This window comes from Apaloderma vittatum, unplaced genomic scaffold, assembly GCF_000703405.1.
Source record: "Apaloderma vittatum isolate BGI_N311 unplaced genomic scaffold, ASM70340v1 scaffold18931, whole genome shotgun sequence".
NCBI classification, from domain to species: Eukaryota; Metazoa; Chordata; class Aves; order Trogoniformes; family Trogonidae; genus Apaloderma; species Apaloderma vittatum.
In genome coordinates, this window is record NW_009701155.1 from 115,772 (window position 1) to 142,960 (window position 27,189).

At 47.3% G+C, this 27,189-nt stretch overlaps 1 protein-coding gene across 1 annotated transcript in view; it reads right to left on the minus strand.

Moving 5' to 3' along the window:
- CDH23 (cadherin-related 23) overlaps nt 1–27,189 on the minus strand; it is a gene marked incomplete at its 5' end in the record, with an annotated part of 139,077 nt that overhangs the window by 104,433 nt on the left and 7,455 nt on the right. The window contains 3 exons of the mRNA XM_009879061.1: nt 2,006–2,098; nt 2,314–2,361; nt 4,413–4,555. Of these exons, the coding sequence (XP_009877363.1) occupies nt 2,006–2,098; nt 2,314–2,361; nt 4,413–4,555 (284 nt within the window). The remainder of the gene's footprint in view (nt 1–2,005; nt 2,099–2,313; nt 2,362–4,412; nt 4,556–27,189) is intronic.

Sequence of the window (27,189 nt, forward strand, 5' to 3'; positions counted from 1 at the left end):
ATAGATCCTTCGGCTTGGACTGGGTGGTCTTTAATTCAGACTCTGCCACTCACATCCTTGCTGGACTGATCTGTCTGGAGCATGGGGTTGACCTGGGGACACTGTCATTCTCTACCATGACTGGTTCCCCAGCCTCAGCTGCACCTCAGGCATGCTCTGGCTCTGGGACCTCCAGCTTCTGAAGGCCCATCTCTATAGCACAGCTTTGAGGACTTGTAGATGAAACAACAGGGAAAACCTGTGGCCCAACAAAGGTCTCAAAAGCAAGCAGTTATCTCCTCCTTGAGAGCCATGCCAATATCTGCAGAGTAACTTCCCACAGTCCCCTTTCCTCAGCCAATCTTAATTTTCCAAATCAGAGCTGGACCTTTGCCTTCCCTTCCCAGGCTCAATGCGAGTCAAGATTGGAAACATGGAAGGCTTAAGATTATTGGGAAGAAATTCTTTACTGTGAGGGTGGTGAGGCACTGGCACAAGTTGCCCAGAGAAGCTGTGGCAGTCCCCTCCCTGAGAGCGTCGGGGTCGGATGGGGTTTTGAGCAACCTGGTCTGGTGGGGGATGTCCCTGCTGATGGCAGAGGGGTTGGATGATAACTTTAAGTTCCTTTCCAACCCAAACTGTTCTGTGATTTGCAACATCAGCTCTTAGGGAAGAAGCGACGAGCAAGAGGAGATAGGGCACGGCGGCTCCAGGTATATGAACACAGCGTCGCTTCCCAGGGGAGACACAGAAATCCACTTCCCATCTCTCTCTCCGCATGGAGAAGGAAATCCCCAGTGCCATGTGCCACAAACAGCAAAATGGGAGGTAAACCTGAGGGTGGGGGAGATGAGACTCTGTCCAGTTCCTCCCGACATCTCTTTTGCTTTGCAGACCCCTGCAGACAGACTGTCCCCGGGAGCAGTGGCAGCAAGGCAAGGCAGCCGCCCACCAGCTTCCAGAGGTCCGAGCGGGAGGGCGAGAGCGAGGAGCAGCTCGTGCAGGTTTTGCCAAGTCATTTCTGCACCGCTTGTGCTTTAAAGAGGAGAAGAAATGACTCTGACCCAGTGTCATTCGCAAAGGGAGGTTTCAGATGACTTGGCGCAAAGATGAGACTAAAACTCCCGGCTCATACATCACAAGTGACTTAATGAAGAAACCTCATCCTCGCAGCGGAGAGGCAGGGAAGGATCAAAGCCCAGCACGGCAGGGCATCGGCAGCCAGCATATTAAACAAACCCTTGTAACACGATCGTTCAGACCTCTCAACTACCAAGGACTGCTTGATTTCACACACACACACACACAGGCACCCTTGACCCCCATCCACACCCCAAGGCGCACTCGGGGGAAAACAGCCTCTGCCTTGGCACAAGAGAGAGAGGTTTCCTCTCCTACTAATCCTCTCTTTCAAATTGAATGCACTGACCTTGTCCTCCTAGCACCAGCAACCACCATTCAGCTCCACATCTTTAAGGTCCAAATTCACATCAAGCTGGGTTCTCCTTGATGGTGTCACCTCCTTTGCAACGATCAGCACAGCGAAAGAGCGGCAGAAAGTTGTGGAAACTCTATCCTTGGAGATAGTCAACACTCGGCTGGGTAAAGCCCTGAGCAACCCGATCGAACATGAAGGTTCTCTCTGCTTTAGCAGGAGCTTGGGCCAGATGACCTCCTGTGGTCCCTCTCCTACCTGCTTTATTCCAAGGACATCATGGATCCTGCTACACAGCTGTAAAAGGAAACCACCACCAAGGGCAGAAGCCTTTGGGCAGGACTCTGCCAATATTTGGAGAAATATTTATTCCTGCCCTCAGGTCACCTCTGTGACAAGAGCTGCGCTTCCCCCCTGACTCAAAGGAAGAGAAGAAGGAACGGGTTCCCATTTACGGCTATTTTTCAAACTTCACATGTGTCACAGGAAAGACGTCAGCAAGGCTGCAAAGACTCCGAGCTCCAAACCTTCTCTTCCCCCAGCACCCGAGCCAGAAGCCAGGGCAGGGAGCAGGTCGGGACAGTCGCTTACCTCGGGGATGCGGACGCTGTAGGGCTGGTTGTGGAACCGCGGGGCGTTGTCGTTCACGTCTCCTACTTGGATGTTAACTGTCCCTTTGATCACCTGTGGTCATGAGGAATGGGCGTCAGATTCAGGTGTGGATTTATGGAACCAAAAGCCAGCTTTGTGGCCGTGTTTTCTGACCAGGGCCTTTTGGCAAGTGACGGTCAGGGTTGGCCCTACTCCCCAGAAGCAGAAGGTCCCTCGGTGAGCCATGCTTATCCTCCCCGCTCCCCTCTGCCCATGCCACAGACCACAAAACTAGAAGTAGCACTTACCCCTTGGCTGTCACTGACAGAAAACTCAACCGTGAATTCCGACTTCGTCTGAAAGGGAAGGAAAAAACACATATAATTAAAGATACTGCAAGTGTTTATCTGCAGATGGCAGGCTTGGGACTTCAAGCCAATATTATTACATGCAAAATGCTTTCAGGACCTTTAAGAAGAGAAGAGGCACTGGAGTGCAATTACCTACATTGAGTATGAAACACTGAGGAAAAAAAAAAAAACATGAATGCCAGCAGGGCTCTGGTGTATTTCAGAGGCTCTGCCTTGGGTCAGGAGGAGGCTCTGCCCTGGGTCAGGAGAAGAAAGCCCAAAGGACTTCATAATTAGCTTTTGTTCAAGATGACAGCACAATAGGGTCTCACTGAGGACATTTAAATCATGCTGCTGCTTTCACTCAACTTGGTTCTCGGGATATTGCAGAGCTGGAAATGATGGGATAAGCTCCAGGTCTGTAGTAAGAGCTCGCTGAAATCCCATAATCCCAGTCAACAAAATGCCCATGCAGTCCTCTCTGCCCCCTACTGCTTTGACTAAATTAATGGTTTGATCTTAAACAGTAATAAATTAAAGTCACTGGTGCTGGTGTGAGGGACAAGTAGGGAAAAAGGGACGGTTTTGGTGTCAGGGCAGGGAGATATTGGTAGTGCAGACAGACCTCCTCCTGACCTTTCTTTTCCACCAGCTCACCTTTTACTAAGGAATTGTGTGGGGATGGACAGCAGGACTTGGGCCACCACACCTACCTGTTACCTGGGCTCCATGCGGTGCTTTGGTTCCCTTAGTCCCAGCGATCTGTTTCTTCCCATCCCCAGTGCTCCTGCCCTGCCTGGGCTGCTACAGCACAACAAGCTGATGTTTCCAAAGCATCGTGCAGGAAACGCTGGCGAGTGAGCTTGAAATGGCTCTGCGTGCTGCAGATTTGGTTGATTTATTCCTAATAATATTGGCAGCAGCCACTGGTGCCCAGAGAAGGAGAGCTCTGCTTGCAACCAGGGTAGCAGCTCATTTCAGAGAAGGGTTTGGGGAACAGCTCAGCAGAGCATGCACCCCTCCTGTCTCCCCCCTCACCCCAGCCAAATAGCTCAGGGAATTTGAGCTGCGAAAGCCTTTTCCAGCTCCTGGCTTGGGGCTGTACTTGCATGCAGAAGGAAGAGATGAAATGCTGATGGCAAGGACAGCCTTTGCTCCTTGCGACATCCCACCCTGTGCCATCTGCATCTCTCATAAAAAAACTCATCATCACCAACGCAAGGGACAAAGCAATAGAGAAGAAAGGAAAAACAGGAGATGAGAAACAACCTGTAAAGTATTTACTGAAAAACTCGATAAAACAATCAAGAGAAAGCTGCCACATACTAATTTCTCTCTCCACCCTTTGTTTTGGCACATATCTTTTTTTTTTTTTTTTAGACTCGGAGTCTGCTTTTGTTTTAAAAACTGTTTTAAAAGAGAAGCCTATCAATGACCCTCCTCTGCTTAAGGCTGGTATCATGGCACTGGGAAGCGGTAAGCATTTGAATAAGGGAAGATTTATGACTCACGATAGCAGCTGCTGGCACGGGGAGGTGGAGGGGAGAAGAAGAAGGCTTTCTTTCTCCAAAGCCTCACTCTTAATGCTGTGAAACTGGGTTTGCTCCCAACCTGGATGGGATACCACCTCTGCCCACCAAAACTATCATGGAAAACAGGGGTGTGAGACATCTTCAAGTCAAGAAACTTGCTCAATTTAGCATCCAGCAGCCTGAATCCACGAAAAGTCATGATGAAATTGAATAAGCAGGGATACCTCACATCTCTTCACACGCTGTTCAAAATAGTAAAGGATTTAATTGGAATACAGGTTTAAATAGGAAGCCTGTAGATTTGCCTGAATGTATGATCATCCTGTCTTTTTGGTAGATCATTTCCTTTTGTTAGTTTTCTTTACAGCCAGACTCACAGATGCTATTCTGGGATCTAGGAAAACCAACGAGCTAGGTGGAACCAGAGTACCCTGCTTTTTCCCCATGTCCTTGCTGAGCCAGTGGGAATGGCTGGTTTTCCCTATTCCCTCAGCAGAAGATGCTCTCAGCAGCAAGCAGCATTACCTCTCTGTCCAAGGGCTGCCGGAGCCAGACAACACCGGTCACGCTCTCCACGGCGAAGAACCGACTGGCCTCCTCCCCGACCACACCGAAGACCAACGGATCGTTGTCCAGATCCCGGGCCAGAAGCTGAGTCACTGAGGAACCTGAGAGAGATGCAGAGGGAAGAAATCATGAGCAAAACGGGACAGAGAGGAAGATATCCCAAAGAGATTCAACTTGTCAGGGAAGGGAGGTCTTCTGCCTTCTTAAGCCATCCCCAAACTGTTTGGGGGAGTCAAGCTGTGCACGGTCTTACTGTTCTCTCTAGCACACATAAACCAAATCACGGCTCCTCTCCTCCTTTACCCTTATCAACAGAGAAAGTCACCCTAGTTCAGCAGAAGCACGGAGGCACTAGAACCCAAGTTTCTTCTGGGTAAGCACCTATCAGCCTCTCTCAAGCTCTCCTGCCGCCAGGCACCACCGTCACTACCTTCTGCCAAATCATGTTTGAAACCAACTTCTACCGCATCCTGAATACCCCAAAGGCTTTGCTCAGCCATCCCTCATGGGCATGTGGTCATACATATCTCTTCCTAACAGTGCCTGAGAAGCAACCCAGACCCTCTGAAGTTGCTGAATGGAGACCACATGTTCGATCTCCAAACAGCTGCCAGAGCAGGATGGCTTCAGGATGACAAGCATGGGAGGGCCACCACCCTTGGAGCTTCATTTCAGCCCCATAAGAACATCCTTGAAATATTTTGGGCCTCTCTATGACACCTCGACCACATTCAAAGCCTGTTGTGGCAGGTAAACTATGCCTGGTTCTTGGTCACTCACTTGGCCGCTCTTGGTCCCTTCCTCAGCGGGGCGGGACTAATAATAGAAGGAATAAAGCTGTTGGGTGGAGATAAGGATGGGAGATCCCCGCCTTGGCCACCTGTCCTCAAGGACAGTGGAGGACATCCTCTGTGTGAGCCTTCCTTGGCAGTACACAAGTGCTCCATGACCCCAAATCATCTGGCTGAGGAGAGCAGATGCCAAAATTTCATCCATCTGCGAAGAGGAGGGATGTTCTGGCAGACCGGAGGGCGAACACAGCAGAGCGACCCTGACAATTACCGACCAGTTGGCCTGACATCAATCACAGTGGAAATAATGGAAAAGTCTGATACGATATTCCATTAATAAACAATTAAATGATAGGAACATAATTAAGGCCAGTCAACGTGATTTTATGGAAAATAGGGCTTGTCAAACAAACCCAATTTTATTCTTTGATGAGATTACAGTTTTGGCAGATAAAGGTAACTGCGAAGAAATAATAGACTTGTATGAAGACATTTGACTTAGCACTGTGTGACTTTCTGATTGAAATTTTAGTGCTGTACGACACGGATGAAGCGCACTCAAGCGAGGACTCAGCTGCCTGGCAGGTCCCAAGGCGACCAACCACAGTCGGAGGAAACCCTAGCACAACATAAAATTGCTGTTGGTACCAACTCGGGTGACAGCGTGGCAAATAACAGGAAGGAACAAGCACTTCGTAATTCGGGCTTGTTTGGTAAAAATCCAGCTCCAAACGCCCTCGGAAAAAGGCTGGTGGACTACAGCTGTAGAGGAGAGCATCCCAAACCCAGCTGTTCTGGCAAGCCTAGGGGTCGAAGCACGCAAAAAGCTCTTTCCGTGCCCTGGTTGGCAGTTGTGGTGCTCTTGGGGCACTTGGAAGAGCGACTTTAGGGCTGTACAGTCAGTACTGCCAAGGCTGCAATTCTGCAAGCTGCCCAGCTGGTCACATCATCTTCAGGACTGGATGCAAGAGGAAGCCACAAACATGCAAGGGCTAGCAAAAATGCTTTACACTTAACAAGGGCTTTAAAAGCTTGAACTGCTTCGTTTCTGACAAAGAGGAGTGAGATGACTCAGGCCATCTCAAGCACATCCATGAAGAGGATGAAATGCAACACTTGGAGATGATGATTGCAGAACATGAAAGCACAGCAAGACTCAGTGCCCAAACCCAGACAAATTTCTATCTGGAGAAGGAACAGCAGTTTTTAAAAAGAGCACCTACAATTAACCACTGGAAAAAGAAAAAAAAAGTTGCTTCCACCAATTCAGGTGCAAGCGAGTGACAGGTCACAATCAAAGACATTTTGGACAAACGCCAAAAAGTAAGAGTCTTTATCCAAACCACCTGCAATATTCCCATCACTTCAAATACAAATTGACCCTACAATTTCTCAAACGTCAAGTCTTTCCCCCTTAACATCTCCTTCAAAAACCCTAGATCAACAAGCTACCTGCAATTACTTCAGATTCCAAAAGGTCTTGGTTGTATCTCAGTGGAAGGGAAACGATCTTAAAAATCTTGCTGAATAGGAAAATTGTGTCCCGAGCCAGTTCTAATCATAGTCACATTCATGGTTTCTGTGCTTCCACAAAGAAAATTTTAAAAAAACAGCCAGCAAATAAACATTTAACTCTTCTCTGTATCTCTGCGCTACAGCTACCTCCCACTGTTAGGGAATTTAGTTCCTAAATTCAGAATAACCTGGAGAATACGGCATTTCTAGGCAGAGCACATCCTCCCACCCATGTTTCACCATTCAAATTTAAAAGCACCTCCAAACTCAGAGCAGGAAAAAAGAAAAAAAAAAAAAAACCACGAGGTATAAAACACAGCTCAAAATAACAAATTTAACAGAAGATAATGAGAAACAGATCCCTGAAATAAGAAATGAGACTTCCCAATCACTTTGCTATTTGTTGTTCTGGTTTTTGCAGGCTTTCCCCCAGGGGAACACACTAACTTTAGGCATGTGGTGCAAAACCACGACACAGCAAGAGAAGACCCCAATGGAGCACACCGGGGCTCCTCCACCACTTTAACTGCCATGACAGAAGTTTGCATGAGCAACCTTCCACTGTTTTCTTTAGCATCAGTTAATTTAATCCTAATTTTCCCCCTCCATCCTCTCAATTTGCTGCACCAAGGGAGGAGGAGCAGGCTAACTGGAGTGCACAAGGTGAACACACAGCTGGAGCATCTCTACCATGGTCACCACTCGATGCACCACAAGAAATCTTCTTTTCCAGGGTGATTGCAGGGAAGCTGCTGTTTTTCCCATCCATAGGTGACCTCAGACCAAGGCAAGCACCCAACCCAGCTCTGCAGCTGGACTCCATACTCCATCTCACAGAAGCAACAATGGAATTGCCAAAGGATCGCACGAAGTTGCCTGTATCGCCAGCAGATCATCAAAAAGCAAAAGGTCCTGCTTGTGCAGAGCCGAGGGAGCTCCACATCTGCCAGAAAGCCCTCTCAGGGCACTTGCAAAGGAAAAGCAGGTGCCCTGGGGTCATGCCTGAGCCACCACAAGCCAAAGAGCTGACCTGGCTCCGGTGAGTGCTGAGGAAACAGGGACAAATTATCCTTTTGCCGCGCAAAGTTATAGGCTCCATTTGTTTCCCCTCGAGAATCAGACAGAGCAGTTAAGTGTCTTGATTCCACCAGATAATCACAATTTATCTTGTCTCCTTTTGCCTCCTTTCTCTCAATCACGGCTACTTCTCCTTCTTTCTCACACATACACAGATTTTCTTCCTTCCGCAAGTCTTGAACTTTGATTGACCTCGGGAGCTTTTTTTATTGTGGCTGCCTCTTGTTCTGTTCCTACTAGGATTTTATTATTTTTTTAGGCTTGGCTACCTTATGGGGTGTACTTTTACCCCTCAATATAGGAACTGCTGTCTCAGCATCTTGCTTGTGCCTGTAAACCCATATATTTTTCTTGCCCTTCCATTTTGCCAGGGAGGAAAGTAGGGAGAGGGGATGTGGCCTTCCCAAGTCCCCCTGACTGCTTTTGATTTCAAGAGGGGGATGAGAAAGGAGAAGAAAAAGAAAACAAAAACCCAAGGAAATCCTCCAGGAGGATCCCAGAACTCCTGAAGGGTTTTGGAAGCACCGGGGGAAAAGTCAGAGGATGAAGACGTTTCCAGAGCAAGATGCTGACACAGTCTGCCCAGGAATGGGGTGGGGAGGGATGGAGGGCACTGCCATCCAACAGAAGGGGCACATTTCTAATTAGTTACTTAATACGATGTTCTCTTAAAAAGGTCTGATCTGTACCCAAGTGGAGTTAATAGGAAACTCTCCACCAACAGCGCTGGTTTTTGGGCTGAAGATCTCAGGCATCAGCTATGATTTAATATTAAAAACATTTTAATCCCTGGTTTTCAAACCCAGTTTCTCCTTGGCTCGTCGTTTCTCATCCCTGCCGAGCTCTGGATCTTCTCTGTGGGCACGGTCACCACACAACTTCTGCCACCACTCCCAAACATGGGCTGGAGCCTGCCAGCCCCACAGGTGCTCCATTTAAAGGAGAGGGGGTTTTGCAGAATAAAAAGCCAGAAATTTCCGCATCACAGCAGCAAAGGGATCAGAGGCACTGGGCATGGCAGCAGCAAGGGGACAGTCCTTGTGCCAAGAGCGGTGCCTGTGGTCCTCAACTGAGGTCACAGGCTGGAACAGCTTGCTATATGACAAATTTAATTACACAAAAAACACTTATTTAATTGCACAAAAATCATTTTAGTAGCCACACCTTGCAATAAGGAGACTGCTTACATAAAGGCAACCGCCATGCTTTTGCTCCAAAGAGATTTTGCCATGAGATTTCCTTGGCTCCCCTTCCTTGAAAGGGAAGATGGGACAACCACGTCCCAACTGCTTGTCCCACCACACTCCTGATGTTGGCTGCCTAGCTGGCAGCCCTGCCTTCCCATCCCAGTCACCCCAGCACTAGCATCTCCAATTAGCCCAGTTCATCACAGCAGGCTGGCCTCTGATGCACCTGGTGTTGGGGTTTGATGGATCTGATCTTGAAATTCAAGTCCTCTTCTTCTCATTTGTCACCTGCTCCCTTTTCTTTGACTGCAATTCATTTTCTCTCACCTTTCAGAAAAAAAAATAAGCAAAAAAAAAAAAAAGACACCCTTCCACCATGTTTTCCCAGAGACTTTTTTTAAAAGAGAAGATGAAATGCCAATATTTCTGTGCTGCTGAGCAATGTGAGGGAAAGGACAGCGAGTGCCTGGCAAGGAAAATAAAGCAAAATCTAGTCTCAAGCAGGAGGCCACAGCAAGTGGGAGCTGCTCCTGAGTTTGGGTTGAGGTTTCATCACTTATCCCAGAGAGGATGAGCCCAGAGCTGGCAACGCAGCATGCAGAGACCTCCCTTGATGGGAAAGGGAGATGCAAGTGTGGACATCCCACAGCATGGGGGGCCAGGAGAGCAACCACACATTTGGGCTCAGGAAATCTCTTACAGACTCCAGGGTCTCTCTGTTTTCATTCCTGCCTTCCTCCCAGCTGGTCCCACACTCTGGGATCAGTTTCCTAGTCCATGCCACACATGACACAGAAGACGTGGGCTTCCACAGCGTAACCACCACGTGCTCCAGACTTCTTCTGCCAGGAACACTTTGCCCCTTGCAGCTGCAACGTGCTTTGAGTGAACAGCAGTAGCAAAACTCACGCCATGCAAGCATGCTGAGATTAAACCCTGACCAGCAGCCCTCAGATACGCTCAGGAATACCTAAAAGCACATCACAGGTACAAGGGCAACCCACTCATTCGTCTTCAAAGCACCAAAGCAAGTGGTTGCCAGCTTGTTTCATCAACACAACCTCAAAAGATATTTCTCTGGCCTCCTTCTCAGAGAAGGCTCAACCACTTGAGCCAAAACTTTCCAGAATGACTCAGCAAAGGAAGTTTCCACTCCTACAATTCAAGCTGAGCTCAGTGTTACACATTTCTCTTTCCAGGCGCTAATGGGAAGCATCAGTTTACCCCCTCAACACCAAAGCTGCCTCCGCTCCCATGACTGAGGCACCAGCCTCAGGTTCTCAGAATAAACAAGAAAAGAGCAGTTTCTGTCAACAGAAAGCCAGGAGGTCGTCACCAGTTGTGGGGGAGACAAGCTGGCCCAGGAACCACGTGCACTGCTGCCATCACCCATCGTGTACAGGCAGAGAAGGGAGCCAAATGTCGAGGTGACAGAAAAGAGGGAAAACAAATCTGTGCAGTCAAAAACCATTTCTGAGGGAGTTTATCACGCTGAAAAGCAAGAGGCATGGCAGAGAGGTTTTTCTTTACCTAGTTCCTCAGACACTCAAAGCCAGAGCAGGAGACAGAGCCTGTAATTTCTCTGCTGCATTTAGTTATTTGAAGTGGGCAGTCAGCATCGAGACGGAATCCGTAAGCAGACCTGACAGCTGGCGGTAAACCTCAGAAAGAGGCATTGCCTGCCTCCGTCCCCCTCCAGCTTTCGTAGAGAGGCTTAGAAGGGCGTTTAAAGCCGTTGAAAAGGAAGAGCGCGGCGGGGGGTGAAGAAGAGTCAAGTTTCGTGCAGAGAACAGCCCAAACCGGGAGTTTTCTTGCTTTATTTTGCTCTTTACCAAGCCCTTCAGGTAACTTTACAAGGGAACAGAATGACAAGAATCAACTGCCTGTTGAACTTTTTTGCAGAACATCTGAGGGTCTCCTGAGAGATGCTGTGCATGCAGTCACTGGGCTGCTGGCACCACAACCCAGCAGAGCGGTGCCATCCTGCCCAGTAGAGTCAACCCCTACATCGACATGGTTAAGATGGAGCAATTTCCCTCTGTCAACCTTCAAACAGGTCTTAGAGCAACGCAGGTATCAAGTCAGCTCTCCAAAACCAGTTTCAAATGTACATCTCCATGCTGGTGCCGTGACTTGGCAGTGGACGGATCCTTCGCTCGCTCAGTTTGGAGACAGCGCTTTATTAATCAAAACTCTCCAATGTATCTCTGCCAAAAATCACTGATACACCTTAGCATCACTAGATCTGCCTGGAATAAAGGATTTTGCATTAAACAAACAAAAATAAAGAACCAAACCAGAAAAAAAACCCACACTCATCCCTAGGAAAAGCCCTGCAAAGAACAGGACGCTCATGGTGTGCCTGTGCCTCCTTTCCCCAGCAATTCCTGTCCCCCTAGTTCCCTGCCAAACCCACAGCTGGGACAACGGAGAACACAGAGATTTTGTAAAAAGGAAAAAAAAAAAAAGACTTGTTTTTTCCTTTTGTTTGGGAAGGACTAGACTGTATCAGCATGAAAAAGGGAATTAAATAGAACTGAAAAAAACCCAACCAAACCCCAAAACAAAACCAAAGAAAACCACGCAGGAGAGTAAAACAAGAAAAGAAACACTTGTGAAAGGAGTTTGGGTTTGTTAAAACATTCTCAGCGCAAAAAGCATTCCCACACTTAAAAAGCCCTCTTAAAAATAATTTCCTCTCCAAACTGCCTGGGAGCCTCATAATTACCAGCAATGATCACAGACCTATTCATTTCATCCTAAAATTAATACATCATGTTCGGAATGATATCACATTAATTTATCACAAGATTTATGAAACTTGTACTTTTTTTTCTAATGAGTTTTATGCAAATTCCGCTCCATCCATTGTTTGTGCCATCAAAAAGAAAAAGTTCCCTCGCAGAAGCTGCTCTGTCAAAAGTCTCCGTCACTTTTATTGATATCTGTCCTTCCTTCTTCACCCCCACAACAGGAGGAGGAAGGATAGGAGCTGGTTTCCAGCTTGGATGCAGGCACGATGATTTAAGGTGGTGGGAAGAGGCAGGATGAGTCAAAAAAAGCAAAGAAAAACATCCACGTTAGCAGAAACATCCCAGCAGTGAAAGCTAGCGAGGTGTTAAATAGTGGCAAAGAGCCTCAACAGCGCCTTGGGGCTTTTACAACTGGCCTGGAAAAGACAAAACCACTCCTGGAGTAGCACCTGACTAGATGAGATCCAAACCCCAATTTTAGCAGCTCTGGGCAGGGGGGAGGAGGGTTTTGCACATCTGTGAAGGCAAACCCAGCCCCTCCGCACAGCTGTGCTGCTGCCCAGCATCTCCATGAGCGCTTCTTCACGCCACCTCGTGCCCGTCTCCAAAACACCCCGAATGCTCTGTACATCCCTCCCACCACTCACTCCTCGAGGAAATTCTAGCTAATGCAGCCTTGATTAACATTTGACACAAAGTTTAAACCCTAAATCCATAGAATATCCTTTTCTAATTAATTTTTGAAATAAAAGAGCCCAGAAAGAATAAAGACTATTTCCTTTTGTTCCTTCCTGACCTCTCCCGACCTCCCCATCTCCCTCCAAAAAGAAAAGGGTTTGATTTTTAACTAAATAAACACTCCTAGGTCAAAGAAAACTTCTTGCCTCCCTGACAAATTACAGCCAAACACAGAAGGGTTTGCACCACAGAAAACACAGTATAAACCTCACGAAAATAGCAGCTGAACTAAGGAAAGCTGAGTGTCCCTCCTTAGGGTCACAAGACTTTCTCTTTAAAAGACACGTGTTCTTGCAAGAAAAGACTGGACCATGCTTGCCTAGGGGCTAACTGAGTCAAAATACATCATTAAGACAAAGAAGATGTTGCCTGCCCTCCCAGAAGAGAGGGTCCAGGGCAGATGGGAGACAGAGTTACCGTATGTCCAGAGAGTACCAACGAGCTCTGCCGCCTGGGGCAGCAGTGAGGACTGAAACCAAACCCAAAGGGATTACTTTCTACTTAAGGAGATGCAGTGAACTAACAGGAGCTCTGCTGAGATCATTCAGATGGAGGTCACCTCACTTCAGCTTGGGAAAACCAGGGCTACATGCCCACTGCAGGCTCCTACTCTGTGCAGAAAGCAGAAGGGCAGAGGAGATCAAAAAATGCAGCTGATCCATCATCCCCAAGTTCGTTGCTTCTCCTGGGCCATGCCCAAGCTTTCTAGAAACACACTTGGGCAAACATAAGAGAAGCAGGAGCCCGGAAATCTAGTCAATGAGGTGCTTTGCTGCTTGGCATAAATTAATGCTTTATGAGTAAGATGACACCCGCAGTAGTTTGCATCTTACCCAGACAAGGTAACGTAGCTTTGCGTTAATTAGAAAAGAGAAGCAGTTCTGCAATTAATATGAGGTCAGAGATAAAGCTCATTAGATTGCAACACCTACAGAACAGGGCCAGGACTGCCCTGGCATCGAGCAGGACTCCAAGACACCCGTAGAGTGTAAAATACCCCTAAAAGCGTAAGGCAGCAATGCTAGAAATGCTAATGGAGCAGCCACGGGGACCATCAGTTCCATCAACAGCTCATGGCCACGATGCCAGCTGGCCCCCAAGAAAAAGGATGAGCCAGAGTGTGAAATGCCACCTCTGAAATAGCGCTGCTCCAGAGATGCTTCCCCCACTGGCAGCCCTGTCGAGCTGAGGAGCTGATCAGTATGAAGGGGAGGGGGTGGAAACCACCCCCAAAAAAACCAAACAACCCATCAGCAAATTTTACTTGCGCAAGCGAAGTTCAAGCAGGATTCATTCACATCTTGTTTGAAATCTCATCTGCGCCTTTACAAAAAAAAAAAAAAAAAGATGAAACATCCCCGAGGCTCTCAGCCTCGTGGGGAATACAAAACCTTTCGTGCCACAGCCAGCTGCTCTGCTCCCTGAATGGCTCAGGGGAACAAATAAATATAGCTGCCTTCATCCCAAATATCACAGGGTGTTTTGCTCCAGTGCGAGCGGGCTTTGGTAAGTGCGTCAAAGTCCTGAAGCTGGAGAGAAAAGGGACCAGCGGTCAGATTTTTGCCTGCAAACTTCAGATCCATACGCAAAACTGGCCTTGGGCTGTCACCGTAACTCTCTGAGGTTTCAAAACATGTGCTGGGTGATGAATTCTGCCTCGTTATAATGAAGATGCAGTGAAATCCTTTCTTGATTTATCTCTCGGGAGTTGAGTGAGCACCTCTCGATCTCCAAGATATGGCTGCGGCAAAAGAAAAACTTATAGGCATGGGTCAAAAACGTGAAGCCCAAGGCAGCCTGTTTCAGAAAGGTTACGTTTCCCACTCTTCTCATCCCTTGAAAAGCAGGCAAAGCCTTTAAGAGAACCAAGAGAAGGAACCAGATGCTTGGAAGACTCTCCACAAAGATGACAACCTGGGGAAATAACTCAACAATCCCTTTGCCAATCGATCGTGACCTCAGAGCTGCCTTCCACCAAGCACAACCCAACAACTTGAGGTTGGCAATGACTGCCATCATCATCTCAGATGAACCATTTCCCATCATGCCTCCATCCCTCTCTCTTCATCCTTCTCAACGGCCAAAGAGAAGCTGTGGGGAAGACTTGGCAGGTGGTGCCTGGGTATCCGAGGCACGAGCTTATCTGCGCCCCTGCCACAGCACCACAGTAAATTACTTGTTGATAAATGAGGCTATTTAGGAGCAAGTGATGCCAGCATTGCGGTTATTAATGATGCCGACGTGGAGAGACATTTAAGAGCGGCCCCACGTTCCATTGTCCTCTTGCTTGTGAGTAATGGGGCGCTTCAGCTACGGCGCTTCAAAACCAGCTTGGGCTGTTTAACAACAGAAAAGAAGACCGAGGGAAATGGATGGAGCACGCTGGACGGGCGACTCCAATGTACTGATAAGGCAAAGCTCCTTCGGTAGAAATCGGGCAAAGCTCCAGTCTTTAGATGAAATTAAACTGAGAGCATGCGAACCGTAGCATCATGGAATCGTTAAGGTTGGAAAAGACCTTTAAGATTGAGTCCAACTGCCAGTCCCATCGCTAAACCGTATCCCTGAGCACCACATCTACTCAGCTTTCTTAATACCTCCAGGGATGGGCGACTCCTTCCCAGCCACCAAAGCCCTTCCACTCGTCCCTACAAACTCTTGGCAGTCATAACACAACACACAGCATCTTGTTCTCGCCATCCACCCTTCAGTGCAGAAAATTCACCCAAATAAAAGGGAAAAGTCAAAACTCAACAGCCTCAAACTGGAAGCAGCAGCAGTCCAGCTGCACTCGCAACACACAGGACGCCCCCGGCGCGCTTCAGGGGTGATACTTGTTGAGGCCTGGGAGGTTTTCACGGGGTCATTGCCTCACTTTGCACGTCACAGATGCGTAAACGTGGCCAGGAGAACAATAAGTGAGAAATAAAGAGGCTGTTCATTGCAAGAGAAAACTTTGAAGCAGAGCTCCCCAGTCACTGGTGGGAGCACAAGGCAGAGCGCACAAGCACACAGCTGTAAACTTGTTTCTGAGTTAATATACCCACGAGTGTTTTCCTTTTCCTATGAAAGCACACTCTTCTGCAAACAAACATCTGGAGATCTCTGTTACAGCTGGACTATTATCCCTGGTGACTAAAGCATTCAATTAATTTAGCCTCTCTCATTCGCGCGTTGTCTGCAAATAGACTCGGATTTGCAAGAATTTGTTTGTTATTTGATTATATTCAGTGGATGCTTTATTAAAAGCATATTTCAGGCAAAGGATTATTTGGTAAACGCTCCTACAACTGCTGCTCCGAGTGTTGGCAACCGGCTGCTCGCACCACGTAAACGGTCACTGCAGTCAGGTGGGAACGCCTTTGCATCTGGATGGAGCGCAACGTACCTCCAGAAAGAGCTTTCCAAGGAAGCACCTGCACAAAAACATATCCTCAGGCAAACACACAGCATCCAACCTGCCAGAATTCCCCTAAAAAAAAACACAACACCACGAAACAACTCACACAGAGCAGTCACAAAGAGAACAAGCACAGAGTTGAATATCAGAATTGATGAACTTCATGCAAAACATCTCTCAGGAGCTTCCACAACACCTTGCAAGTATCCATGGGGCACCTTATGCAGGACCCTACCCGCTCGGGAGCATTTCGTCTCAAAGCTCCAAGCAACACTTGCCGCGAGAATTTCATCACAGCAGCAAGAGAAAACAGGGAGAGAGGAAGGAGCGAAGGGCTATTTCCAAGACTGATGTAATCCCTCAGGCACACAACAAGCCCCTCCTTGCCCACGTACTACAAATTGTAGCCTACACAGTAGGTGTGACAGGTCTGAAATCACAACTCCACCTACAAGAACAGCTTTAGTCTTCTACACAGTGTTGCCCCAAGGCAGTTGTCTCCCCTTGTTGGCCCAAAGCTTTGCTCCGGAGACCGCTGCACTTTGATAGACGGCAAGGGGCAGCACAACGCACTCTCTAGGTCTTTATTAAGAACAAGCCTGCTCTTACGTTTTGGACAAGAAAACCAGGTTTTCCGTGATCCTTGTCACCAGGTTAAGATGATAAAGAAGCAAATGTTGCACAGGGAAGCAGATGATAAAGAAGCAAACGTTGCACAGGGAAGCAGCGATGCCTGCAAAACCCTCACGTCGCAGACCTGAAGCTATGCGGGGTGAGACAGAAGAACAGTAGCAGGCAGGACCCTCTCCTAGAGGTGTCAGCAGGGCTCAGTTTCCATCCACCACTTACATTTACAAGCTGCCATTTCTCTGTGGTGTTACTTTCACCTTTGGGACAGGTGCAAGACCAACCAGATCATCCAATTTTAAGAGATACCAGACGGAAGACCTCGCACTCCTGGTACTTTACCCAGCTGCGCTGCCACACACAAGACTTCCCAAGAGGTAGACTTCCCAAGAGGTCAACTTCCCAAGAGGTCCACCAAGCCACTGTGTCTGTCCCTCCAGCAGGACCCCCAGTCCAATGAACACATCAGCCTGGGATGTTCCCCATAGCCAAGGTGACCTGTGATGGCCCAGGAAGGCTGGGTCAGAGCTGCAAAGGGTCTGTGGACCTCTCATCTTGTGGCTGAGACCAACCAGTGCTCAAATAAACCCACACTCCCTTAATCATCCGTAAAAACCAACAAAATTTAAAAACCCAAAGTGAAAACAAAACTCTGTGCTAAATCCCAGCTGCTGGGTTGTTTGGAGGCAAAAAAGAAAGCAATCACTGAGGTTTCACAGGCTGTTCTAAAAGTGGAAATCTATGAAGAGAAAAGCGATCCAATAAGTCACAGTTTTAGACTTTTTCTTTCAACTGCTCAAAGTAAAGACTTTCAAAGCTTCTTTTTCTCCTGACGCCCTGATTGAAAGAAAAATGGGTATTGACCACCAACTTCAGCATCTACTTGGCAACAGTACACGTCGGGTCCAAGACCCAGCCATCTCTGCCCCAAAAGCCACGTCACATACACCAAGTATTTTCCCAGCCCCTTGGCAGCACCAGCCAGTTTTCAAGTAAAAGAGGGTAGATTTCAACTAGATAAGAAATTTTGTACAGTAACAGTGGTGAAACACTGGACTAGGTTGCCCAGAGAGGTGGTAGAAGCCCTGCAAAACAGTCAAGGTCAGGTTGGAAGGGGCTCTGAGCAACCTGATCTAAGTTAAAGGTGTCCCTGCCCATGGCAGGAGGTTGGACTACATGACCTTGAAAGGTCTCTTCCAACTCAAACCATCCTATGACTTCATGACATCTCCACAGCATGAGACACAGCTAACAACCTCATAGAAAGAAAAAACCAAAACAGCCAGTCACATACAGCCCTTTATGGGCATTGAGCATTCTCCTGCCACCAGCAAGAAATGCACTTTTCTTCCTTCCCATTAAAGGACAGCCACTCTTCTCTTTTGGTTGTCCTTTATTCTAGCCCTTGTCCTTGGCAAGATGCAGAGAGCACCCTGGCCTGGGTATCTTGCAAAACGTCCTCAGATGTGGTCTGAGATTATCTCTGTCATTATTAAAGAGTGCTAATAAGTTTTATTAACCAAGAGTGAATGCAAAAGTAATAAGGGAAGGATTTTCCTAGGACCCAAAGTGCAAGAAATTCATAACTAACTTAATACCTGTACCAATAAGAGATATTCATGCTGAGTCTGTTTTAAATTCAGCCTGATGGGTTTTATGGAGAGACAGATGACTGAAGGTACAGGATGATGCAACCACTCACTCCCCCACATACACTTGGCTGTGGGGCTCAGGTCTGCTCTAGACCTGGACTTGACCCCACGGGGGTCTCAGCAATGAGACATCCAGGGCTCCTGGCCTGAACCTCCTCACCACAGATCTCTTCAGGCAGTTGAAGACACCATGCAAACCTCTTTCAACTCCATCTCTCACACATGAGAGCCCTTTCAGGTTTTAGGATGCTCATACACGCTTCCCAGCTGAGGATGTTCTCCCATCTGTCCCGTGTAAGCCCCCACAAGCACACTCACAGGCTTCCTTCAACATCCCTGCCTGCAGCAACAGCTTTCCGCCATGCCTCCAAAATGACTGATGAGTTGGTACGGTGTTTTTGAGCAACTCACGTGCCTTGCCGGCATGCAGGATGACAGACCTTGGGAACCTGGGTATTAATACTGGAGATTTATAGGCAAATCTGTCACGGCTGGAGAAGCTTTTTCCCCAAGAACTGCTCTGCCTGAAGGTCACTTCTCCCAGTTAATAAACACAAAGAAACTCTCAGCCGCCTTGGCCCCCTACCAGAGGGCACGCAGAAGAGCAGGGGAGGAGGACAGCCACCAGCAAATGCCCTCCATGGATTGGGTGAACATATACATAGAGAAACTAAGCCCACCATCTGAATCAGCACAGCCCGTCTCGCTTGCCAAGACAACAAGTTTGCAAACAACATCCACTCCCTCCAACTTTCCTCTGCAAGGATCGGGAAGCCATTGCCACAAGACATTTGATGCATGAGGCTACATCTTCCTACGCACAAATACCACCAAGGAGTTCATGGGTGCTTCTGTTTGCTTAGATTTCACTGTCAGCACCAGGCTATTATTTTTGTAGCATGACTGGTGCTGCAACTCCAGTAGCCAACAGGTGCCACAGAAATCAAGGTAAACCTTGAAAATACAACTTCACCCAGCACATTAACCAAAACCCACATATCTGTCATCCAAAGACAGCACAGTCACACTTCATAAACTTTCTAGGGTAGGATCTCCCCCCACAAAGATATCCCAGAAATTCCTCTGGCACTGACAACATACAAGCCCCACGTTTTTCTCAAAGCAGGGTCAACCAGTGGAGCAACTGCTCATGTTCCTTACCTACCAGTTTCTGGTTTAAGCTATAAAGGTTGTTGGGACTTGCTTACCCGGAAGTCATGCTTGTCCCTTTCGTAGACCAGAGCATTTGGGACAAACAGGGGAGCACTGACCCTACCATTTCTGTGTATGTTGAGGGCATGGATATGAAATTCTTTCACAGCCTTTCTGCAGCTACACTCTACTCCCTGCCAAGGCTGATGACAGACACGGGAAGAGCTGGTGAGGAACAAGCCAAGAAGCCCAGCCATTTGCAGGTGCAGCGAGCCTTAGAGGCAAAACATCTACTGGGAGCTACCACAGGCTGGGTGGCAATTTCACAGACCAACAGCTCCAACAAATCAAATAAACTGTCCGAAGTCAGGACTAGCTGGGGAGGTTGGGTATGGACTGGCAGCAAAACCAACTTTGGGCAGGCTGCCAGAGGCAAAGTCCACCATGCATATAGACCGGAGCCAGAAGCACGAGCAGCTCCCACATGAACCTCATGGCATGCCCCAAAAGATGCTCTCGGTGGGATGAGTTTCCAAGAGAGGCTCTTCTCTACTCACCGCTTTCCCATGCAAGTTTCTAAAATCCAGATCCCCTTTCTCTAGGCCTCAGAAACCCCAAACAGGAGGACTTCTATCAGGAAAGCTGCCTTGGACAAGGCAACAAGCTCTTCTGCCCTCCTCGAACAACATCCTCAAGTCAGGATGGGCTGACGGTGCATGCATCACTCATCCCTTTGCTGACAGAACGGATCAATTCTGAAGGCTCCTGAGGTTTATAGTCAGTGCAACATAAACAAAACCAACGAATCATTTATTCAGTCAATCCTGGCCATCCCCGCCAACAAGTTGTCTCAGAGCAGACCACAAATTTCTCTAGTGTATTCTTACTTAAAACAATAATCTCTGCGGATAATTCTTAGTCTCCAGCTCATTTAGAAAGCAAGGAGTACTAAATCTGAGCTGTTTTGGAAGGCTGTGAGGGACAGCGTACCCTTTCTTCCTTTCTCTGAGCCATCAGATCAAGTTTGCAGGACGCAGATGACAAGCCACCCAGGTGACAGCCGTGCGTTCGGCCAAGGGAGAGCACAGAGGAGGCAGATTTGTAGGCTCTGATCCCAGGCTCCTGGTCCCCCTCCTCTCCCTCGTTACGGATGAGGTAAATTAGCTGTGACACTCATTAGCTGCAGCTCCTAATTAGTGAAAATTAATATTGGTTTTGATAGAAGTGTTGGCTTGAAGCTCTCCCAGGCAAAGGCATTATTGACCTCGTTATCCCGTTTAACAGAGACAGTTACATCAAGGAAACTACTTTTTGTGGAGTCGACAGATTGCACCCACCTCCCACTCTCCAACTGCCCCTGCCCCAGCACCACCCCACTGCTGCCCCCGCTAAGCAGCCCCCTGAGGGCTCTCCCCTGTAAGAGGCTCTTTTCCCACCGCCAGCACTTTTGCCTGCTGCAAGGCAAGGAGAACAATTTCAAATAATTTTACTCCCTTTTGACCAGGCAGTGGTCAACGACGGCACAAACCTATACCCAAGTTTTTAGGGTCATAACAAAATAAATCTCTCTAGAGCAGTATCAGTCATTCCTCCATGCCCACAGATACTGACCCTGTCATCTGGCTTTTTTGGGAAGATGGTCCCCTAAGCCCCCACATCCCATCCCATCACCCCAAGTATCTAGAGACTCACTGGAGGACTTGCCACCACTTCACAGTTCAAAATAATAAATAAATGCTGCAATGCAATGGCAACTACTATTTTGTGCAGAAAGAAATAGGAGCAGCATCCCTTGATCTCAGGGGTCCCTGTCCTCAGAGTCTGGGAATTTGAAGCAAAGCAACAGACGCCACTAACCAAAAGGAAAACATTTGCTACCAGTTACACATTAAAAAAAAAAAAAATTCCCTGTATTATTCACGCATTAATAGAGATGTCAAACTGTCAGATAAGAAGTTAATCTCATTTGGACCACAATTAAAGATGCCATTACCCAAACACCTGGGGCCACTTGCGCAAGGTTTAACAGATAACAGGGATGAGTCCAATGCTTGGCGAAGCAGCTCGACCAGCCGACCCCCTTGTCACCACCGTGTGCAACCCTCCAGCCAGGCCAGCCAAATACTCACATCCTTTCTTGCTCTTTGGGAACAGCAAACAGACCTTGAGAGCCTTTTTGGGTTTTGGTTTGGGTTTGTTTGTTTTTGTTTTTTTTTCCCTTCCCCAGCCCACTGCTGCTGCCGTTTAGGAAGCTGAGACCGGGAAAGCTGGGCACTCGCTGTTGAGCCACAGCCATCAAATTCTGGCCCTTACGAAAGACAAGAAGGTTTTTGTAGAATGAAGCCCTTTCCTGATGTCCTTCCTGAAGGCATCTCTGGCTGTGTCAAGCTCAAGCACTGCCCGAGGGACGCAAAGTCCAAGAGAGGCTGCTGACACGACGTGCAAGGAACTATTTTCTCATGCAAAATGCTCCAGTTCTCCTTGAACTCCGTTTTTTTTTGGAGAAGACTCAGCAAAAGCATCCAGACGCTAATTGCTGTCTCTACTGCAGGCCAAGTCAGCCTTCCCCACCTCAGTGTAGCCTGCAAAATATACAGCTCCCTTTTTTTTCCTAGTAAAAAAAAAAAACCACCACCCCCCAAAAACCCCACCAGCAAATCAGCAAGTTGTATTTAAAACGCTCCCTTTCCACACCTTGCAGGGTTGCTTTGCTGCAGGACTGGAATACGTCTGTCTCTTCTTCCTCGAGGTGTGAAACAAGCAGCATAAGAAGCAAAATAAAGAATATGCCTCCAACTTACATCCTGCAATGCAAAACCCAAACTCCTGGTTTAAAATCCAGGGTGGCACCAGCCTCCAGCTCCTAGAAGACACCTTTCCTACCTGCCAAAATGTGCCTGCAAAGGATCTCAGCACCCCATTGCCTGATGATATCAGTTTGGGTTTTACGTATTTTTTTTCCTCCCCTTGCCCTCTCCATACCTATTCCCCCCACCCCACCCAAAGCACACAGGTGACTGTTTCTGACTGACATGCTTTCTGCGTTTTTCCCTAGCTCCATCCTCAAGACTGCAACAATTTTCCCAACACAAAGAACAATTTGCAGAACTCAGAAAAATTTTGACAAATGGATTTTTTTTCTCACCTCGCCTTTTCCTTTACGCTGCTAGAAAAGCTGCTTCAGGGACAGTCCCTTCGCTTACTTTCCTTACCATCCCACTACACCGAGTTCTACATCAGTGCTCTTCTGTACAGCAATATTGTCTGGATATTTTGGTACTGCTCTTTTGTACAGGAATGTTGTTTTATCTGGCAGGATGTATTTAATTGGATGCGGCTGTCGTACAGGAAGAGGTGTGTTTCAAGAGTCAGGGTTTTCCGCAGTGCCTTTACTTGTTTTACGGTCTTCTGCCCTTTCCATTTCTTCCCCTCTATTTCCCCAAAATTCATTAGTAACAATCATTAATCTCCACCTGTGAGAATGCTCCTTGCTTCTCTCCCTGTACCTGAATTGTCAGCCTCTCTTGGACCTTCTACATTTTCAAGATTTTTACCCCTTGTTTTCAAACTAACTGCTCAAAACCAAACAGGGGAGTAAGAAACAAAGCCATATCCCTGCTTGCAAAAAGCTATTATCTTCCATAATACGATCTCTCAACTCAAACCTAATAACAACTACAAAAAAAAGTAAAAAAAAAAAAGTTCCTCCGTGTTCAGGTACCCTCCTAATTGCACACAGGCAGAACGACAGCCTTGCGCAACAGAGCGCCGGAGCAGGCGTTTGACAAACCCATGCAGATGAATGGAATAAAATTGAGTTACTAACCATTAAATGTCAAGTGTTTGAAATCTTTCCCCCTCGCGTAAAGAGCAATATTCATAAATCTTGAAGAGAGGGAGCGCACAGAAGCTTATTCACTCTTCTGACCACCGCTGCAAATTGAACAGATGTTTTCATTGAGTTGTCCAACAACGCCAGCTCCAGTTTGTTTTTTTTCTTCCTCTTCCCCCGAGCTGTTACAGTTAATTCAAAAGCCATCAATGTACAGGAACAGTTTGACAGGAGGAACCAATTTATTAACTCCCCCTGCCAATCAAGTACATTAAAGCCACTCAAAGGCAGAAAGGTGTATTAGCACGCGCCGGCAATAAATCGGTTTAAAAAGCCAGGACATGGGGAAGGGATGGATTCGTGTGACAACAGTGAGGTGACCGCCTTGCGTGCTCTGCAGACCCCAAAAATCGCAGAAATTGTGACAAAACAGGCTTTCCAAGAGGCAACCCTGCCACCAGTGCAATCAGTCCAGCCAGCACCCCTGCCCTGAGCCAAGGATGCTCACCAGGATAACGGCACTTGTTTGCATTGACCCCAAGAGGTCAACTTGTTACAAGGCTAGAAGTCTGAAAACGTTGTAGAAGAGTGATCGAGGTTGTCATGGGATACCTTTTGCACAGGACACTGTCTCGAGCTGTTCCTGCTCTGACCTGGCTGACCTGGGAGCTGGATCGCAGAATATTAGAGGTTGGAAGGGACCTCTGGAGACCATCTAGTTCAACCGTCCTGCCAGAGTAGGTTCAACTAGAGCAGATCGTACAAGAAGAGGTCCAGGCAGGTTTTGAATGTCTCCAGAGATGGAAACTCCACAGCCTCTTTGGGCAGCCTGTGCTACTGCTCTGTCACCCTCAAAGTAAAGAAGTTCCTCCTCAGGTTTAGATGGAGCTTCCAACGTCCAAGTTTGTGCCCGTTACCTCTTGTCCCATCACTGAGCCTCGCTAAAAAAGACTGGCCCTATCCTCCTGACACCCACCCTTTTTGGTATTTACAAGCACTAACAAGAAAGGTGAAAACACAGCTTCACCTTCCCCGTCAAACATAAAAGTTATGAGCACATGCAAGGATTTCCCTATAGCACAGAGAAATACTCTTGGTCCGTAATACATTCCCTCAGAATATTACTGCCTTCACAAAGATATACATGTATAGCTTTCTAATTTAAATGTATACACACATACACCTGCATATATACTTCTCCCCCTGCTACCTGCTCTTTGCTTCACCAAGTGTCAGAGTTTAGCTCCAAAGCAAGCAAAAAGGACATCACAACCGGCTGTTAAGGGAGTTGGAGTGGTGGCATTGCTTGTTATGCTTCACCTCTGCGTGCTGCTAATAAACCGCTCCTGCAACACGCTAGTGATAATCAATAATGACGTTCACAATTTGGAGCAGGAGAACTCTCAAACTCAGATGGAGTCAACTTGAAGTATAATTTCCCATGAAAAAAAATGAATGTGTCATTAACAAATAAGACTTAGCAAATTGTGCCCAAGGTGCCCAGGCAAAGCCATCCAGAGCCCAGCAAGAAGTCAGCCCACAAATAAAGCTCTTACAGATAATTAATGCCATCTCAGACATCAAAATCACTCCAGATCCCGTTACCACAAACAGCCGCCTTTCTCCCATTTCTTTGGAAGGGCTTAGTCCCTGCGCAAGGGCTCACACACTCCAACGTGAAAGGTGGTGAGATCAAACCTTCCAAATTGCTGACGGCTGTGTACTTGGTTACTCCACGTCTGTGGTACTTCAGCGTTTTTCTACTCTGCCGTGGCATTTAGCAATGTATACTAAACAAATATCACACGGGGTAGGTCTATATTACTACAGCCTATATTAACTCTGCTGATGGGCCAACTCGTGGCAAGCCACCAGGTAGGACTGCTGTAACATACACCTCTCACAAAGGCCTTAAAACTGCCCAAGCAGCTATGCAGTTCTTAAGATTACACCCTTCTCCATACAGAGCTTGGAAACAAGGTATTTTTATGTTTTGCTTGCCATTCGTTGTGTATTTATGTTGCATCTCACTTTTCTGACTGCAACATTTCAGACTCTTCTTTGTCTATGGATCCTGTTGTTCATAGAGCGTTAACCTCTGTTTGTGATCCGCTTGATGATTTATTTCCTGATATTAAAATTTTATTAAATCGAGCAGAAGCACTCTCGATCCTTATTGGGAATCTGAGTCTATGAATACATATATAATCAGAGCTACTCATTGTATTAATTTGATCGAAGGCTTCTACCAAATTCCTAGAGCTATTGGTAAGGTTGCAGCTGCATGACGTGATTTGGCTCCCTCTGGCACTGAAGTTGCTCCAGGTGAAGTTTTTGTAAAGAAAGATGAGGCTAAGAATATCAACTTAGAATCCTTGTCTGAGGAGCAACAATTCAGAATTCGTGCTTGGGATGCAGGATATCCATTAGTTGCTACTACAGGAGTACATTTAGAAGCTTATCATAATATTCAGCAGCAACTTATTGAATGAGCTAAAAGGTTGCTGTAGTGGCATAATTTGGGGAGAAACCTCAGTTTCTGAATATGCAGTCAGATTGTAAACTTGGCGATCAATGGCAGCAAGATCCGGGAGAAAAGATGCCCCAACTATCGAAGCAATCACTCAACCAACTCGAGTGGCACCACAAAGACACCAAAGTTCTGAGACATCTAGAGGAGCTAGCAGGCAAGGCAGATCAAAGGGACTTGGAATGCATAGACGGCGAGTTAAAATAGTGGTTGAATACGAGAGAGACAAATCCAGAGAAAGACCACATTCATGTGCAAGATCCCCTGTCCCACGCACTGAGTCACCTCTAGCTCGATCCTCTCCAGGTACGGGGTAAAGAAAAAGGGGCACACGAGCTCGGAATGTTACAGGGACTGTACAAGATCCCTGGCTGTAATTTTAACCCTACCTGGAAAACATCTGATCTCTCTCAAACAAATATGAGTGAGGAATCACACCAGGAAATTCCATTGCAAATTTGGAAATATCTGACCCTAGCCAAGTTTTGGCAGAGAGGCATTTCCTATATTCCAGTGCATTCCAGCTTTAAAAAGTACCCAGGGTATGAAATACCTGGTATAAGCTCTTAGAGGCCAGGTTCCTTCACAGACAAGAGTCTAAGCATTGCACATCATTTAAAAGTCCAACGTTTCCTTGGGAAAAACAATACCTTGTCTCCAAATAACATGGGACAAGGGCTGCACAGAGCAATGGCAGAGACAGCAGCCAAAGGGGGAGAACTTCTGTTACAACACCTGTCAAGGAAAAACATTTCCCGACAACAAGGGGTGTTAGCCCCAAACATTTAAGCAATAGATCTCAAATTCAACAGACAACAATGGGAAGAACAGAGACAATTAACGGAAAGACAACAGTTAATAAACATGGGAGTGAACCCAGATGGAGGAGACAGTCCCTACGCTCCGTCTCCAATCACACAGGAGGATGAGGAATGTATAAAAGCCCAACTCCTGCAAGACCAAGAGCTTCACAAATTGGCTGCCGCTTGGCACAAACAGGGGTCCAGCCTATCACACCGAGCAGACTTGCCAGAATAATCTCCTTTGAACAAAACTGCTACGGCAACAGGTTCTCTGGCATTCCTTGTTCAGCTGAGCTTTATTCACAAACCAGACAAAGGAGGAGGAGGAGTATCAATCCCGGACAGAGCAGCCAGCAGCCTTCGGCCGTCAGTTCCTGTTGGGAGACTGAAGGAGGTGTTAACTATTTTTGCCAACACAAGGAGGACATGGACTTGTTGGAGAGGCTTCAGGAGGGCCACAAAAACGATCAAAGGGCTGGAGCACCTCTGCCACGAGAACAGGCTGAGAGAGATGGGGTTGTCCAGCCTGGAGAAGAGAAGGCTCTGGGGAGACCTTACAGCAGCCCGACACGTTCTGTGATTCAGTGAAATGGTTTATGAGGCAGTTACCAAAAGCAAGGTTACCCTGACATGTTAATTAGTCCATATTGCAAATATACTTTCTTGCTTCTCCCTCCC